We start from the raw sequence: 13,598 nt of genomic DNA on the forward strand, positions 1-13,598 counted from the left end.
GGCAGAGAAGGTTGATGGGATGAATTTGAAAGGGCTGACCTAATAGGAGAACTTGAGTTAAATGCAGTGACCACTGAATCAGCAGAGGGACAGAAGCCAGTTGGAGAAAGGGGGAGAATAAGAGCAGCAGGGTCAAACAAATTGATGGATTGGAAGCCTGAAAAGAGCTGAGAGATCAAGTGGTTAGTGAGCTGTGGGGGAATGGTTTACGTGCATGAGCAAAGATTGGAGTGTCTAAGAAATAAAACCAAAAATGGGGCGTTCTGAAAACTCATGAGAGATCTGCTAAAGCATAAAGTAGTTGGTGCTGTGACATAAAAAACTGGCAGGAACGAAGGGCAGTGAGAAAGAAAACAAGCAGGAAATTTGGCCTTAAATTGGCAAAAAAACTTAATGGGTTAGCTGAAGATTTGTCTAAAAAATGGCCCCTTACAGCCAAAAGGCAATGTCCTTACTGAGCTCCTTTTGGCAGACGTCCAGTGCTTCGGCAGTATTAGCTGAGCTGAATCTACTAGGTCTCACATATTTACTCAGACTACAGACCGTGTTAAGTAGTAGGAGTTTGGCCCAGCTAAATAAATGAGGACAAGGGCACTAGACCTGAGAAGTTAGAGCAGCCACAGATGATAAGCTGGTGTCTATCATGAAATGTGAACCTTTGCAAATGGTGAAATGGTGACAACCTCTTCCCATCCTTCCTCAGAAGGCAGCAAGTATTATATTTAGTTAGGATAAGAGTAAAAAATGGCAAATAAAATGAATCGTTGAGAATTATGGAAGACACCAAGCTCTGTGCATTGGGTAGCAGAACAGTGCAAGGTTTCCTACGTGTGGTGATGCACTGGAAAAAAAAAAGAAAAAAGGAAAAACATATTAAAAACTAACATCCAGCCCCAAAGCTGGCATTTCTGATTGAGAGTCCTATGCTTCCTGAGGAGAAAGAGCATCTATAAACTATTTTTCACTACAGATGAACAGATTGGATGTTGAGAGAAGAAAATCAAGTGAATTAAGTAGGACTATATTTTATTCATTATCACTATATTGCAGTACATTTTAAGAGCCATTACCTTTTTCAATCTATTAAAATTTCAAAATTTTCTGTGCATTTTGGTTTTCCCATATAATCAAAAAAAAATCTTAAGATATTATCATGTTTTGAAATCTGCCATGTTGAATTTAGTTCTGTGGTGATGGCTGATAAAATCTCGATTAAAATCTTTTTGTTAAACCTTTATTTTAGAAAAAAAAATTATTAAAATCCTTACTACATAAAGTAGYAGAGTAACCCCTGTTTTAAGAACAGTTCCAACTCCCAAGGTCTGATTCTCTTCTCACTTTCAGCGGTGTAACTGTGAAATTTCACTGAAATATATCATGTTAGAGCTACTTCTCTTTTGCAGAAATAAGGGGAGAATCTGGCCTCATTATTTTAAATGACTGCAAACAAACAAACAAACAAACAAAGAGCATAATGCACTTTCAATCAGTCAGAAAACTCAGGCATTTCTTCTTGCTCATCTTTTCCTCACTGTAATAAAAAAATTCTTGCCTAGCCCTATGCAACTGCACTGACAATGTTAAGTGGGAGACCTATAAGACAACCTTTTTCTATGAAAGCAGATAGTAAATGGAGCTACTGACAAACTTCTAAAGACAGAACTGTAGTTGTTAAAACACTACTTCTGTCCTAAAAGCAATGTATTAAATGCTACAAGAGTTTCTAATGAGGGAAAATATATTCCCATTTTAAAGTAAAGAATTAGATCTCTTCTAGTGGCAGAATTTTCAATAACAGCTGCTCACAAAGTATATGGTTCTCCACATTTCCATATGGATCTGGGAAATTAGCATAAACATGATTTCTTTTTCTCTCAGTGTCCATGGGTACAGCAAGTACACCTTACACAGATTCTGCTCTTTCTTAAAATAAGTTACTATATCCCAGCAACCACCATGTGCTTTTTAACCGAAGCGAGGTTGAAGGAAAGATTGTGGGGTGAGTGGTTTGGTGGGTAAGGACATAAAGGCTTCAGTTTTAGGAACACAGTTAACTCTAAACTGAAGGCTCAGAATGAGCCTTTGTTTGCAGAACTAATACACAGAATACAACTTCTACAAAGATTTCAGTGAGATTCAAAATAATTGTCACATTTGCTGAGAATGAACAAACCTGAGTGTTGAATATATATATATATATTTTTATATATATATATATATTTTTTTTTTTTTCCCTCCTCCTTCAAGATTGTCCATCATGCTTTTTAGTTACCAGTAGACACTGCTAAGTGTATTTACTGGGTAATATCTGAAATATATTCAGTTGGTAGATATTTATTATGATCTGAAGAAATCTTCAGATTTCTTCAGATCATAATACATGTCAAGTGATTCCAAAATACATGTCAAGTGATTCCACTGTGAATGAGAGAACCGGAAAAGACAATTTCAGTGAGAGATACTACATGTGAATAAAATTACCACACATGCAAAAAAAGTCMTAAGTTATCTGTTTAGACCATTAAACCAAAAGAGCTCAAAGAAAACCATTAACTGAACTCAAAGAGCTTTAAAATTCTCTTAATATTAACTACTCCATTTACATCTGCTACAGTAATCAGGATCAAGATAGCTTTGCTCAATTTTCAGTCATACAGGTATTAAAATTAATCTCAAGACATTTTCCCCTTGAAAAACAGTGTAATGCCTATTAGATATATAACCTGGTGTGTCTTCTGCTCTTTCAAATAAGTTGTGGCCTCAAGATTCATTTCTTCAGAAATGCTCAGCATAATTAATCCCAGTAAAAAAAGATTGAAAATCTCTGATTAATAAACTTAACAAGTTAAACCAGCACTACAGGAAAATTCATGTAATCTTTAGGTTTGAGTGTTGATTGCTCTGAACAAGATTAAGACCTTGTAAGCATGAAGTCTAGTGGTCTGAAAGTGAAAAAAATGGACTCCTTACAAGGCAAATATGTGTAATGTAGTCAGTTTAACCGATCAACTTAAATATTTAAATGTGCGGCAGATTTATATCCTGTGCCTAAAAATACATCCCAACTACACGAAGAGCCGAGCCATCTTGCAGATCACATACTTTCGTAGGCTTGCTTCCCCTATTGTCATGTTAATTATCAAGTAACAGCATGATAATTACATGTCTTTTTTTTGCTAATATGAGACTCTTGTTCCAAACCTACACCCTGCACAAGCTCCTGAAATGGTACYGGTAGAGCTGGCCTACTGGCACAAGTATTTTGCCTTACAAGCAGAATACCAAAGCCCAGAGCACCAAAACAATCAAATGACTTAATTCAGAGCTGGCAACACATATGCGAGAAACAAAAAAATTGTTCTTTGGTCTTTGCTGCTGTTCACTAGATTGCTACCTTTAAGTAATACACATTTCAGCTACCTACATTTATTCGGCTGCCTCTAGAGGAGTGAAAAGAAAAGAGATGCCCACTGAATTTTGAGTGCACCCACAAAATTACACATTTGCATGCAARATTGCCTATCAGCCTCATCTAGCCAGGCCGCTGTTCCTGCAGAAAAAGGATTTTGCAGGTGCAGAAAATGCTCTTTCTGAAAATCTCAAAGTTATAAAACCAACAGACATTTGCAATGTTAGGTTTTCAATCAGAGTTCTGCTCCTAAGTCTTCTTTCAGTGTGAGGCATGTTCTAAATCCCTAACCAGAGGCCTGATTACCCATTCCCACAAGAAAGCTTGCAGGAAAGAGAGAAGAGATCACAGGAAGCTTTTCCTGTTAAGAGTATTCTGGCTTTGAGCCACTAAGGGAGGGCAGGGGATTGTTTAGGGGATAGCACTGGTGTTCTGCTGAACAGGACACGGGCTGACCAGAGGTAAGAGGGTTAAATCCCTCGGGTGACAGGAAAGGCTTGCTCTTTCTAAGAGGATTTGAACTGAGAGCGGAAAAAATGATGATGGAGAGGAGGAAGAGATCGTACACTTTCCTTCTCGTCCTAACTCGCAGAGATTTTTGTACTGCTGTCAGTATCTCCTCTCCTTGTGCTGCGAGATCGTGAYGGAAGCAAAACAGTATCATACCACGTGTTGACATAAGGATAGATAGAAAAGTGATACATATATATAGAGATATATGCCTGGGCTACAGTCTTGCTGATGTATGGTGCCTGTGACATCTGATGCCTATAAACAGTATGTTTGCTCCATCAGAAGGATTTCACATGCAACTTATACACTTCATTTCTTCCATTGCGAGACTCAAGTATATGATTAGCCCAGGGGAAGATTCCAAAAGCATCACTACCACTTTAAATTACATGATAATTTAAAGATATCCAGATACTTAAAAATCTGAAACCAACACTTTCTAAAAAATGTAATTACTTTTTAAAAGAGTAATTTAAATGTACAGGCCAGGTCATTCAGTAGAATTCAGGACTGAATTTACATTGATTTCTGTATCTTTAACACAAGACCTCATTCTTCCAATGCTTTTTTAAATGTTGTCATTAGATGCCTAATGACTTAGATGTTTTGAAAATGAGGCTTACTTCTGTAAATCCTGCAAGCCTTTTTTTTTTTTTTTTTTTAAAGTTTTACTGGGTGTTCTGCTATTGCAGCAAAATCCTTAAAAGCTTCATTTATTTTGCATGACTTGAGTCTTAATGTGATTGGATATTAAACTGACTTTTCTGTAAATATTAGAAGCTGGGTTTTTTTTCAGCAATTGTAAATACAACTTGTGGTATTTAATAGCGCAGATATATTTTTGTAATTATAGCTGATTTCTAACATTCTGATAATACTATTGTTATACTACTAGTAGCAGCATTTTGTATGAGAGGGATTTAAAGCATTTGTTAGATGGCGTGGCTTAGAAGTTCTGTTCTTACCTAAGAAGTTCTTAAGTTCTGTTAAACTGTAACCTACTATCTCTGTAAATAAACAAAAAAAACCTTTTTTTTTTTTTTTTTTTTAAAAAAAAAGCCTTGGAGTAGTGATTCTAAATCTTTTTCCTCCACATCTTTTATGCTGTATTTCTCAGTTCCTTACAGCTGGCTTTTGCAGTGAGGGGTCAGCGTGTGCCAGGCGCCCCGGGGAGCAGGGCGGCCGCAGCTACGCAGACACAAGGGAGAGACTGAGCGGCGAGGAGGCAGCCGGGGCAGGGGCCGGGGCAGAGCAGCAGAGAGAGGCAGAGGGCGAGGAGCCGCCGCCGCCAGCGCGGGAACTCCTGCCGAGCACGTGGGACAAAATCTACAGCTCGCAAAATACAGGAATTGCCTCCAACCTCTGCTGCTCTTCGGCACGTCTCCCACAACCTCAACGCCCCCCAAAGTCTACCTTTTCCACCCCATTCTGTTCTCCTGCCACCAGGTCACCTCTCGGATATTGTTGAGACCCTTGAGAAGGCACCATCAAGCTTCTGGCCCTGAGTAGCTCCACCCCGGAGGMAGGTGGAAGCGGAGTCCTCCAAAGCCTTACCTCCACAATATCCGAATTCGTTCGACTCTCATGCGGCTCATTGTACTCTGTGTACTTCAGCAACACCTTGTCCATGTCAGTGCTGGCGTACTGGAACAGTTTGTTGGTGCTGTTRAAGATGATCAGAGCAATCTCACAGTCGCATAGCACGCTCAGCTCATAAGCCTTCTTCATTAACCCAAATTTCCTCTTCGTAAATGTCACCTGGAGAGGGAAAAAAAAACAAACAAACAAGTCCATCAAAAATCCCTAAGTCAGTCTTTGTAGCCCTTTCTCTTTTCTTGGAAATATAATACAACTGCTGCAGTCCCTGACTAGAGCAAGTTTAGAAGGGAAGTCCATAAATACAAATTTTGTTCCAAAATACAATATATGTATGCATTTGTRTGTGTTACATAATTGAGGAAATATATGTAATCCTCATTGCATAAAAATCAAGCTACAAGTAAAAGCTACATTTTCATTAAGTAGCTGTATCTACTTTTAATGCTGCATCTTTTTCCCTAACCYTTTAATTCTTAGAGTTTTGCCCTTCTTCGACAGTATATTTACACTGCATGCATTTTTCCCATCAATATTTTAAAGCTGTACCTCATATTTGCAATTGTAAGAAGTTTGAACAGAAGGTGCAGTCAGTTCCTATTTTTGATAGTGATTGACTGATTTCTTCCTGTCGCCCAATCCTGGCTAACCAGATTTTTAGCAGGGGAAATTCTCATACAGAATTTTAATCAGAGTAAAAGAGATGCAGAATTTATGTAAAGAATTGATAGCTTGGAAGAACTCTTGATAGTTTGGAAGAACTGTCTAGTTTAAAAGAGTCCAACATTTTATTTTGCTTTCACATTCTCATTTGAGAACATAAAAYCTAAAGCAAGAATGAAGAGCAAAGTCTTGCTCGTCAGCAAATAACATCTTGAGATAAAGTTTTATCTATACACAGCTGTAGCATTTATTTCATTGCAGCATTTATTTCATTTCAAAATAGATGCTTAAAAATATGCACTGGCATTTTTTAGTGCAAAGACCACGATCATATTACACAGGCAAAAATAGGTGTGTGTTGCAGAGTTCTCAGTAAGGCAGCTAATGCCCGGAAACTTTATGCAAAACTTGGGCGGTACAGAAGTCATCTCTATAACCTGTCCATCAGTATTATTTTCCATGGGGACTCTTTTGACAAAAAACGACCTGCACATCGAATAATTTCCCTCCTCCCTCTTTTCTACACCAGCTTACAGGTTTCAATGAGATATGTGGCTTACAATAGGAAACTACCAAGAGATGTTTAAACAAACTGTATAGCTGAAATMWTTTCTGCCTTTCCTGTCTCTTCCTATAGAGTTAAGTACACACAATGATTTTTTGTGGTTTTWTTTTTACATCCATTTRCTTCTGTAGCAATTTTTAGTAATATAAACAGTTAYGATAAAAAACACCGTTTTGCTAAGGTTATTTATTATTAACCAAATTTGTCATCTAGTGAAGTTTCCAGTCAAGTTYGCCTAATGCCACACTTGCTGCAACTGCTCCTAGGTAATAGCTCTGCAGTTGGTTTAAGGCTGCGGCAAGAAGATTTCCCTGCACAGGCTTTGCTGAGCTGCTGTTTTCTCTTGTCGCTTTTCTAATGCAAGTTAATGCTAACTGCAACCCCAGCCTTAGCATCCCAGCGGGCCAAGCCTTAGAAAAGGCAACCTTTAAGTAATGCTAAGCCCTRTTTGCTAGCCCATCTCAAAAAGATGAGGCTCTGTGCCAAAACTCCATACATTTATTCTCCCAAATGTACACTAAGTAGTTTTGCTCTTATTGCCATTATTGCCTTTGCTCGTTAGCCTTTCTGTCAACATACTGTTAAGAAAAGATGGATTACAATTAAATATAATTATTTAAGCCTTAAAAAAAAACACTTTGCACAGCACTGGTCTCAAGTATATGTATTTGATAGTAAGTTCTATCAAAAAAATAAAAAAGGTCTCTGTCAGTGGCTTTTGGCACTGGGAGTGGATAATGAGATAGGTAACTTCATTCAAATTCTGACAAATATATTATTACTTCAAATACTCCATTAATATTTTCCCTGACTACAGAAAATTGTGATGCATTTGTTTAGAAACATATATGTATCTCAATATATACATCATGTTCTAGATAAAGGTAAACACATAGAAAATAAAATATACCAGCTCAACATATTTTTCTGCATCTAAAACTCTTTTCAATCAACTTTTTGACCACACTGCTGTAGGTGGAGTGTCTCTGTACAGTATGGTTTCTGTTGCACAGAAACCTCAGAATTTAGCATGTTACAGCTTCTTACCATCAAAGTACACCCTGGTACAGAAATATCTTTAAGGCCACTGTTTGTGTTTACTGTTAGGTGCTTCTGAACATTTAGAGCAACCACACAGCTGTGCTGCACAGCACATACTTATTTCATAACACTTATCACCAGAATGATACTGGTTAGAGTTCCTTTTTGTGGAAACTGAAAGAAAGGACAAGAGATAACATCTTTCTTTCTTTCAAGCATAATCTTAATTGCTGTGAATTCAGCTGGCTAATAGCTCCTTGATCTTTCTTACATTTTCCAAATCTATTAGACAATGCATTCTGCCACTGCTCATAAATGCATGAAGAGCAGTTGTAACTATTACTGTTTCTGCAGTGACCTGGAMTATTGTTATTCTTTTTAAATAGACTCATTGACAGCTTGCACTTTACAGCATTTACATTTAAAGCATTTAAAGATAACAGTGTGCGTATGTAAAACTATATATATAAAGTGTATCACTCTTCTACAGTAGTTTATAGTGAGGGTGGTAACTTGTGTTTTCAAATATACGGTGAAAGTTCAGTATCCTCAAGAAAGATTTAGATTATCTTTCAAGACATTTAAAAACAAATGATTGTTATAWTTTTTTTGTTGCTTCATTAGGAATATGAATACACTTCAAAACATATAAGTGAGCAATATAAGTAAACTGTATCTGTATTACTTATTTTTTCATCACAATTTGTTACGTTAGCCATATTCACCTAGASTAACAGCATATAACACATATCATCTAAGGTAACAGTGAAAATTCAAATATTGCAGAAATTTTGCTGAGCGGCAAAGATTTGCATAAATTATTAAAAACAATTTGCCTCCTTTGTGGAGGTGGAAGGAGCTGGAAAGCTCCACTGCAGAAGCCCTGACTGCACTTTAACTATTTTCCTTGTGCAGAGCCAGCTCTGGGAGCGAACAAAACACGCACGACCCTCCAAACAGAAGCTTTGCAGTAGCTGCAGCTATAGGACCAGTAAAGCCCAGTAATCACCAGTCTTGCTGTCACCTTCTGCATTTGAATTACTGAGTTGTGATAGCGTCAGATATCAGCATACAATCTGCCATTTTGTTAGGACGGTGTCTTTGGGAGGAAGATTCCTAATAACCAAAAAAGCACTTCAGAGACTGGAAGAAAACAAAAGGACACTAAACCATTTATATTCTAGAAAGGATATCCAATAAGATGCATGGATTTCAAAGGAATTTGTTTAATATTTAACTTTTTTCAGCAGCAAGAACCAAATCAACACATATTCTTCACTGATAACTTGAGACAAGGAAAAAATAATTATGCCTGCTGTCTAAGTTGGATTTGGAAGATGTAATTCACTTCCCAATTTGTTGGTCTCTCTCAGTTTACATATTTTCTGCTTTTCTGGAGAAAGGCAGGCAATTTATGAGGTCCTTCCCTCCCAGGCTAGGACACTACTTTAGAATGATAGGGTGCAAACTGGGGAGAATTAAAGTGGGGAAGGAAGTAGAAAAGATAAGTGGCYAACATCCAAAAAAACTGTGCAGTGAGTTCCATATTTTTCTCCGAAAATAACAAAAAAWCCCCAATTCCATTACTGTGTATTACTCCTAGTCAAAATAAAACAAAAGAACCCTAGTCTACTACTATTTGACTAAGCAGCCCTGTTCTTCTACTTATTTAACATTTCATTTTTTCTATACCTCCTTTTCCTTTTAACTTTTTTTGCTTTTCAAACCTCTCAAGCCACACTGCACTCGCACTGGGAATGGTGGTATGTAGAAGATTGGATACCTCAAGGTTGCTGCATTTTTTTTTAAATGGAAAGTAGTACAAAGGCTGAGGACTATAGGGGCTGAATAAATCAAACACTTCCTTCAAGAATTAGGAAACCAAACCAAACCCAAGCGTAGGAGCCAGCTTCCGCCTTCCCTGATAAAAATCAAGGTCAGATTTTTGAGCGTTTTGGATGAAATTCCGGCAAAAGGTGACCCCCCCTGGGTGTGCTAGCGGAAGGACTGACAAACGAGGCTGGTCGGAAGGATATTTTTCTTCCCTAGCATGGCGAGACCACTCAGCCAGCCCTCCTTGTGCACAGCTGCTCTTCCTGAGGCTGCTCTAGGACTTGTCCTTGCAGAGCCCGTGGCCGGGGCTTAGGCAGCCAGAGAGCAGGCGCACCCGAGCACACGCTGCTGTGTGCTCCCGTGGACGCTAACCTGGCCCAGAGCCAGGCCTTCGTGTTTAATCTGTAGCGAGCAATGCTTACTTCAACTAAATACATTGGGAGATAATGTTTCTTGATTGTGAGCGTAGATTCTTTGACAGGCAGATATTTAAATATGTGTTGCTATACACATATGCGAGCAAATCCAGCCAGTTTTTTTAACCCGGATACAGTATTAGCAAATGGGGAGAGCAGCCACCAGCAGCAGCAKCCTTCTTCAGCTAAATTTCTAGCAAAAACGTTGTGCTCAGTGTAGATGTTAATACATCAGCGGAGGAACAGACCAGATACAAAATCTCCCGGGCTCATTCTGGGTGACTGAGCTCTAATAGTAGTGCCATTAAGAGAATGCTGTATTTGTCACTACAGTCGCAGTGTATATACCTATATTTTGTGTTTAAAGTAGCAGTCCTGTGCTCTTTCAAGTAATTCAGTTTAGTCAGTGGCAAAATACCAGAGTTCCCTTTACTTCTTCCTATCCTAATTAGGAAGAAATATAGTTGCTGACATAGGAAAATGAGAGAAACAGGGAATTTGCACATAATCCCCATATATGTTTCCTGCCATTAAACACGTGTGAGTGGCTAGGGAAAACAGGTCCCACTTAGGTATGCCGKGTGTCCAAAAGAAGTATTATCCTGTTTGTCCATCTGAAACACCTGGATTTCAGACACAGGGACCAGAGCAGTCACAGGTAGATAGAAGGGAGCTGGCAAATAGCAGGTGTCCCAGAAGGGATCGCCTTTGGACACAGCATAATCAAGCTGGCCGTGTCCAAACAAGGGACGTCTGGCTGGAGCGCCCTTGCCAGGCACCTCACGCTGCCATTCACCGAAACCCCAGTAACTGCTACAGCGGCAACAGCTCCGGCCTGTGTCCCTCTCGCGCTTCCTCCCACTGGATTTAGCAGAGCTCTGCCCGCCACGGGAGAGGCCGGCTGCGAGCGCCCTGACGGGGAGCCCCAGCGCCCGGGGACGCGCGACACAAACCTTCCTTTATGCGGCGGCCGCGCGCCGGGGCCGATGAAAGGCCCTTTAAAGCGCRGCGAGGGGCTCTCAGCAGCCTGCGTCCAGCTCTCACAGCCCTGCAGCGTGGCTCCCGGCAGCGAGGCAGCACCCGTTTAGGCTCTAAAGGAGCCATTGTCCCRGGAAGCCTCGAGCTCGCTGAGCATGACTCGCTGCACAGGCCTGCCAAAGAGCAGCTCTGAGCAGCAGGCMCTAAAATTACAGCTAGTGCGAATAAAACGTTCATGATTAATCAGGATAAAAGAGAAAGGTTTGTACTTCTTTGTTACAGCCTATTTTTAGTGTATTAGTACATAAATTAGAGATCAAAAACTTAAAATAGTGATATTATTCAGTCTACCCAAGTCTTTAACATGGTAGTGGATCTTTTTTTCCATGAGTCAAGAGAGGAGGGATAATTTGAAGACGCATTAATTAACAGATAATACAGCAACTCAGAAATTAGTAGGTTAGGCAGTATCAGGTATGCTTCACACTTTAAATTATAACTTAAGCCCTAAAGAACTAATAGGGATACAAGAATAAAAATGGTCAATCTCTGCTATTTAATTTTCTTTGTTGAATCAGACAGATAGGACTAAATGCCCTGTATATCGATGCATATGTATTCTAGGCAAAGACATCATATAAATGCAAAAATTCATCTCTATCAAATACACACTAGCTAGTATGACATGCAAGAAAGCAGACTTCTTTATTCTGTATCCTATCACCGGGTCTGGCAGGTACAAATAAATGTTTAGGGTAAAAAAAACATGTTTACTAGTTCTGTGCAGCTCCCATGTTCGCAAGGTAAAGGTCAAAGAATATTTCATTCCCTGCTGAGCAAATGGTCAGGAAGCACATTTGTCTGCATTTCCTGTCATAACAGGAAGAGTGCAACTTCTTCCTTTCCACAGTGGCTTCAGTTCTGCTTCCCACCTCCAGCTCCTTCTCCCCCAGGGCTTCCCAAAGCATTCCTTACAAGACAGCGAGGCTCTGCCTGCATCTGCACTAGTTTTCAGCTGTACCGTGTTGGCAGATGCCTCATTTACCATCAYGCTCTCTGTACTCAGGCTTCTTGCTCACACTTCAAATTAAGAGTGATTCGACCTAAATATTTACCTTACGCTAATTCACTCTAAATTATGCTCAAAACACACATTTGTAATAWGAGCACACTTAACCTTAAATATAATACGTTCTAGAAATTCACCATTCAGTTCAGGGTGTATTTTAAAACTCGAGCTTTCAGGGCGTCTGACGCAACATGGAAAGTGCTATCACAGCTGTACAGATCACGACCGCTTGAGAGGCTGAAAACCTGGGGTGTATTTTTTGCCTACAGAAAATCAACTTCCCTCTGACCAGGGTCAGCTGCAATGATATGTTCCAAGGAGACRGCCCATCATGTGCAGCTGAATGTAAGCAAGAGGCAGGAAGGATTCCAGTATATGAAAGATAATGAGAATATTATGCTTAAAACAAAGGCTCTTTGAACAGAATGATGCTTAGCTGCATAGTTAAGCATTTACATTTTCCTTTGAAAACATGCCCCTATGGAAAAAAGAAAAAAAACCCTTAAACTCCACAAACTTAAAATCTCAGATTTGGTAAAATCGAGAGATTTCATAAGGAAAGACTAAAAAATACCAGGATATTGGTAGAAAAAGTTTCATCTAACTTGCACTTGCATTAGCACCAGTATGCACGGCTCATCTCCGTTTCTGCAGGGAAGGTTCTGCCTGAGCTGACAGTCTTTTTCTCTTGCCTTTTAAACAGCGCCGAAGCAGGGATAAAAATAGATGCATGCAAGTCTGAAATTAGTTTTGAAACTAGCAGCATTCGGTATCGAAGTCAGTAGAACAAATCTAGGTCTTCCTGCAAACGGTCATTTCCCTCCAGGATATTCTTCCCCTGCCCCGTAACCTCACTTCACTCATCTGCTTTAATTTGTTCTCTAGTGAGCTGATAACAGCAGCAAGTCATGCTTTATAGCTCTACAGATTTGCAGGAATCAAAGAATGATTAAAAAAAAAAGTCTACACATGAAAAAAGTTAAGCAGCAAGTGTTTATTACTCTAATATCTGACAAAATTAGAGAGGCTACTTTGGAAAGGGTGTCTTAATACTGAAGTATACATTGCGTATGATATTTAATAACATGCAAGTCCCCAGCAGCTCATTACAAACTGAAAGACATTTCAAGCAAAATGTGTGGAATCATTAGCTAGGTCAGCTGAGTTTAAACTGGGCCTCTGACAACGGCATGCTTCACAAGCAGGAAAAAAAAGAAGCAATGATCAGAGGGCTATGTGGTGGATCACTGTATAAGACCAGATCATTCTTGATTTTAAGTAGAAAAAAAATCAGTATTAAAACTAAGAGGGTGTTTCAGACCTTCTTCCAGAATGCTTCTGGGTCAATATGCCCTCTTTCCTGGGTCAATGTGCCTCTGAATTTAGCTCACAGACCATGGATTTAATGAGACATTTTTTAAGTGACCTTATCTAACAGTAATACAATATCATTATGTCATTACACCTATTTATTTTAAGCATGGGCAACCCTGCATGGATTGGTATAAAGACAGT

At 39.3% G+C, this 13,598-nt stretch overlaps 1 protein-coding gene across 6 annotated transcripts in view; it reads right to left on the bottom strand.

The window, feature by feature from the left end:
* The window catches only part of MEF2C (myocyte enhancer factor 2C), a 116,097-nt gene that overhangs the window by 52,914 nt on the left and 49,585 nt on the right, over window positions 1–13,598 (bottom strand). For all 6 annotated transcript variants that reach the window (XM_026037246.1, XM_026037244.1, XM_026037245.1 and 3 more), the window contains one exon: window positions 5,477–5,680. In XM_026037246.1, coding sequence (XP_025893031.1) covers window positions 5,477–5,680 — 204 coding nt within the window. The remainder of the gene's footprint in view (window positions 1–5,476; window positions 5,681–13,598) is intronic.

The sequence above is a fragment of the Nothoprocta perdicaria genome, unplaced genomic scaffold, assembly GCF_003342845.1.
Source record: "Nothoprocta perdicaria isolate Ctin4 unplaced genomic scaffold, notPer1 scaffold_194, whole genome shotgun sequence".
Classification (NCBI taxonomy): Eukaryota; Metazoa; Chordata; class Aves; order Tinamiformes; family Tinamidae; genus Nothoprocta; species Nothoprocta perdicaria.